Below are 5,000 nucleotides of genomic sequence, written 5' to 3'. Positions count from 1 at the left end.
ATTCTGATGATGCCTGCACACACACACACACACACACACACACACACACACACAGTGAGCGGTGCTGCTATGAGCGGTGCCGGTGCTGCTGGTCTGGACTCTACCGTTGTTTGTTGAGGATCTTCTCCAGTTTGGCGTCCTCTGCTGGGGGCTGCCGGGCGGCGGCGGGACACGTGCGGGACAGATACTGCAGCAGCTGAGTGTGCTCGCCCGGACGAAACACTCGCCCTCTGCCCTGACTGTACAGCCACTCCGCCTTCAGCCTGCACACACACACACACACACACACACACGCGCACACGCACACACGCACACACACACACGCACACACATGCACACACATGCACGCACACGCACAGATCAGAAACTGCAGCACGTCATCACAGCATGAACACTGAATAATGAGCACTCTTCCTCTTCCTCCTCCTCCTCCTCGAGCTCCACTCACCCTTCCTTCTGTGTGACGGCGACTCCATCTAGCAGCTCCAGGCCGAGGCACCAGCTGAGCACATATGGCCGATAATCACACACAGCGGAGGACACACACGACACACACGGGTTACTGAGGAGGGAGAGCTGCTGCAGACCCCGCACCGGAGCCAGATAGCAGACCTGCACACACACACACACACACACACACACACACACATCAGGACAGATCTGCATCCTCAGCTGTGCAGCGAGGTCAGGTCAGACATCTGCCTACACTCACATGCAGAACCGCACAGGAGGAGGCAGTGTGAGCCTGAATGTGTGTGTGTGTGTGTGTGTGTGTTTGTGTGTGTACCTCAGTCAGGTCCCGGATCTCGTTCTCCGCCAGCGACAGCACTCTCAGGTGTGCCGGCAGGTGAGCAGGAGCCGAGCGCAGTGTGGTGATGATGTTTCCGTGCAGGAGCAGCGTCTGCAGTGTGTGTGAGCAGGATATTACTGTACACTCATCATCATCATCATCATCATCATCATTCAGAGCGGCGGCGGACTCACCTGCAGCGCCGAGAGCCTGGACACGTCTCCGATCTGCGAGATATTATTATCAGACAGGTCGAGATGCTGCAGGGAGACGCAGTGGTGTAGCTGCTCCATCACCTGCACAAACAGCAGAGCAGGGGTGTGTGTGTGTGTGTGTGTGTGTGACCGTCTGCTCAGGTGAACACTGCTGCAGACACACACTCACCTTGATGTTGTTCCCGGCCAGGTTGAGGCGCTCCAGCTGCTGCAGCTCCTTCAGGCCCTCGATGCAGCCGATGCTGTTATTCTGCAGGTCCAGGACCCGCAGCTGCGTGAGTCTGCAGACGTTCATCATGCGCACCAGACGGTTACAGGCCACCGACAGCTGAACACACACACACACACACACACACGTACATCACTGCGAGCACAGCTGAACACACACACTGTTTTCAAAATCACATCACCCCCTGTACCCTCACTTACTACAGTAGTGCACTTAGAGGAGTGAGTGAAGTGAGTGTGTGGTGGAGCACTACTGAGTGCACTAAGAGTGTGTCGTGTTTGCTGAATCCTCACACTCTATCTTCATCTTCTCCATCAGACGCTGCTATAGTTCATCTCACACACTCACACACACACACACACACACACACACACACACACACACACACACACACCTGCTGCAGGTAGGGGTTGTGCTCCAGGTGCTCCAGCTTCATCAGCTGGTTCTGATCCAGGATCAGGGTGTGTGTGTGTGAATCCGGGCGGAACAGCTGAGGCTCCAGCCGCTGCAGACCCCGAGCCGACAGGTCTAAAACCCCCGGACCTGAAAGAGAACAGCGCAGAATAAACACGGCTGTGGAGTATTGATCACTACAGCGATCAGGAAGATCATCGATCACACATCAGTAACACACACACACACACACACACCAAGCCAATAAACGCTTTCCCGCAGGTGTGTGGAGAGCAGCAGATCAGTGATCAGTGAATGACCGTTATTTCGGTGTTTACACACACAAACACACACACACGGCGGAGCTCCACACGCCCCGTTAAACTCGGTAATCCGCACACAGCGCCGGTCTGCAGAAAAACACTGCGGTTTAAAGTCTCCCCCGAGTCAAACTCGTGGATTATTGCAATATTATTGGCTGATATTGCCGTACCTCTGTGATTCGGCATCTGCAGCACCGGATCCGCCATCGCCGCTCCGGTCGCCGCCATACTTCCCGCTTGTGTCACCGCCAGGCAACCGAGCGCAGATTTCATTGGATGTTTTAATCTGAAAATATTTATATTTTTGGATATTTTTACAGAATAGTAGGGTTCATTCCTATGTCAAATATATGTTTACTTCAAAAAAATATTTTACTTTAACGAAACGGGCTCCTTTATAAACCGCTTACCCACAATTCCTCTTCCTCTTTCCCGTCTGAACCGCCGCCATGAAGTGAGTGTATTCTGTGTTCATCCGCAAACATCTGCAATATAACCTCACAGATGCGCCGATTAAAGTGTTTATGAGTTATTAATGTTCGCGGCGTGTCTGTAATGACGCTCATTTGTGCTCTGCAGGGTCGAGCTGTGCAGTTTTAGCGGATACAAAATCTATCCCGGTCACGGCCGGCGATACGCCAGGATTGACGGAAAGGTAAAGCCGAGTTACTCCGACACCAGCAGCTCACTAATATCATCCTCATTATTATTATTAATATTGTCATTATTATTATGTGAATATTCGTATTCATCAGGGTAGTTCGATACTGTTGGCTAACTACAGTTAGCGATGGGTTAGTAATGGCGAGCCCCGCTGCTAATGCTAACACAGACACTGGGTTACTCTGGCTAATTTAGCGTCATTATGAGTTCAGCATGATGGCTTACTTTACTGTTCTAGAGTTATATTAGGGTTAGGGTTTGCTGAAGACTGTTGCCGATCAGCTGTGTGTGTACACACACACACACACACACACACACACACACACACACACAAATGTATGTCTACATATCTGTGTGTGTGTAAGAGAAGTAGTGGTACGCGTTGTTATTAATATAAGAGCATCTCCCCCTCTTCCTCCTCCTGCTGCTGATGGTGGAGTGCTGAATCCCGCATGCTCTGGCTGATGTGTTCAGGAACTCCTCCAGTGTTTTGGCTGAGCGCTGTAGATTGTGTGTTAGGGCTGATCGATTATGGGAAAAATCATAATCATGATTATTTTGGTCATAATTATAATCACGACTATTCAAAACGATTTTCAGTTCAAAATTATTCGCACTTCTGTTTATTTATTATATATAAATATTTACCAAATTATGTTTAACGGAGGAATTTTGACAGGATTTTCTATAATATTTCTCCTGGAAAGGCTTATTTGTTTTATTTTGGCTAGGATAAAATCAGGTTTGAATATTTTTAAACCTTTTTTAAAAGCTCAATATTATTATCCCCCTTAGGCAATATATATATTTGATTGTCCTCCTGTTATACAATGAGTTGCCTGTTTACCCGAGTGAAGCCTTTGAATGTCACTTTAAGCTGAATTCTAGTGTCCTGAAAAATGTCAAGTAAAAGATTATGTGTCTGTCAAAGAGAAAAGAAACGCTGTCACTTTAAGATCAGTGCGGCTCTGATATGGTTTCTCTTTCACATGTCTTGATTATTACACAAATGAGGGTTAATATGAATAATCACTAAACACTGCGCTCTGACACAAATGTGCATGTGTTTGACCATTAAAGCGCTCTCGTTAAGATGACGTTAGATGTGCGTGTGTGCTCTCCTGTCCGAGGCTACACAAACACACCCACACACACACACACACTACCTGTCTAGGCTAAGCGCTGTGCACACACACAACAGCACATGCTCTTTCGCGATTTTAATAGCTGAGCTGTACGTGTCTGCAGAGGGCCGTTTAGCATGGAGCGCTTCAGCACAGGTCACTGGGGTCCATGTGTGATTATTGATTATGTTGCTGTGTTCTGATGGAGATGCTCTTCTTCTGCAGGTTTTCCAGTTCCTCAATGCCAAATGTGAGTCTGCGTTTCTGTCCAAGAGGAACCCGAGGCAGATCAACTGGACCGTTCTGTACCGCCGCAAGCACAAGAAGGGCCAGTCTGTGAGTTCATTAACATTATTCACCGGGCACATGTGCACGGGGGGTGTATAGTCTCAGACAGAGTGCATTATGGGTAGTGTAGTCCAGGAGTGGAGAAGAGTGTGTTTCCTCCTGTGTACATTTACATTACATCACAGAGTTATGGAGATATACTGCAGCTGAGGAGAACATGAAGCCAGCATAGCAGATATCAGCATGATCAACCGCTGCTGTTCTCGTCTCCACTGAATCATGCAGAGAGTGTTTTACTGCGAGTGAAGGGCGACGTGTACTCCTGTGAGGAGGCTGAGGGCTGCAGACGTCATGTGCTGGAGATATGGAGCAGACCCCACTGCTCTAATGAAGTACACTGACCTGTGTGTGTGTGTGTGTGTTGTGCTCTTCAGGAGGAGGTGTCGAAGAAGCGCACACGTCGTGCAGTAAAGTTCCAGCGGGCGATCACCGGCGCTTCTCTGGCCGAGATTCTGGCCAAGAGGAACCAGAAGCCTGAAGTGCGTAAAGCCCAGCGCGAGCAGGCCATCAGGTGAGACACACACACACACACACACACACACACTCTCTCTTCATTCAGTGGTCATGCTTGATGCTAGTTGTAGTGGTGCTCCTGTCACCATGGAAATCTCCAAACTAGGGCTGTGCAATTAATCGAAAATCTGATTTTGATTTTGGCTTGTAACGATTATGAAAAGCCGTGAATCGAGATAAACGATTATTCCATCACGTACCGCACCCTTTCCAGTTGTACAAGTGTGAAAACTCTTTGCCTCTGCAAAGCTCAGTTCCACGTGAAAATGACTGAAAGATGTGCTGTACTGTAACTTGTGCAGCACGGGATGCGCATCATTCACATTTTTAAAAGCGCAAAAGGGTACGTGCTATTGTGTGTGCGCTGTGCTTAACCTCAGATAGCTAGCGTGTGTGTGTTTG

At 48.8% G+C, this 5,000-nt stretch overlaps 2 protein-coding genes across 7 annotated transcripts in view; one reads left to right on the top strand and one right to left on the bottom strand.

Annotated features, from left to right (window-relative positions):
• The window catches only part of cep97 (centrosomal protein 97), a 4,340-nt gene extending 2,146 nt beyond the window's left edge, over nucleotides 1-2,194 (bottom strand). For 3 of the 6 annotated variants that reach the window (XR_015475573.1, XM_087235295.1, XM_087235296.1), the window contains exons 1-8: nucleotides 1,885-2,194; nucleotides 1,629-1,777; nucleotides 1,175-1,333; nucleotides 985-1,086; nucleotides 788-901; nucleotides 449-612; nucleotides 105-263; nucleotides 1-13 (exon numbers count right to left, since the gene is read on the bottom strand). The exon at nucleotides 1-13 is cut by the window's left edge. Coding sequence is in view for 4 of the 6 variants with exons in the window: in XM_087235295.1 (XP_087091421.1) it covers nucleotides 1-13; nucleotides 105-263; nucleotides 449-612; nucleotides 788-901; nucleotides 985-1,086; nucleotides 1,175-1,333; nucleotides 1,629-1,670 (753 nt within the window). In the remaining 2 variants the exon portion in view is untranslated. 6 annotated transcript variants of the gene reach the window in all.
• An 82-nt stretch (nucleotides 2,195-2,276) lies between these two features.
• The window catches only part of rpl24 (ribosomal protein L24), a 5,464-nt gene continuing 2,740 nt past the window's right edge, over nucleotides 2,277-5,000 (top strand). The window contains 4 exon segments of the mRNA NM_173235.3: nucleotides 2,277-2,404; nucleotides 2,530-2,605; nucleotides 3,963-4,073; nucleotides 4,460-4,596. Coding sequence (NP_775342.2) covers nucleotides 2,400-2,404; nucleotides 2,530-2,605; nucleotides 3,963-4,073; nucleotides 4,460-4,596 — 329 coding nt within the window. The 5' untranslated portion in view covers nucleotides 2,277-2,399.

This window comes from Danio rerio, chromosome 1, assembly GCF_052040795.2.
Source record: "Danio rerio strain M-AB ecotype USA chromosome 1, GRCz13ab, whole genome shotgun sequence".
NCBI lineage: Eukaryota > Metazoa > Chordata > Actinopteri > Cypriniformes > Danionidae > Danio > Danio rerio.
This window is presented reverse-complemented; position numbering and strand designations above follow the sequence as displayed.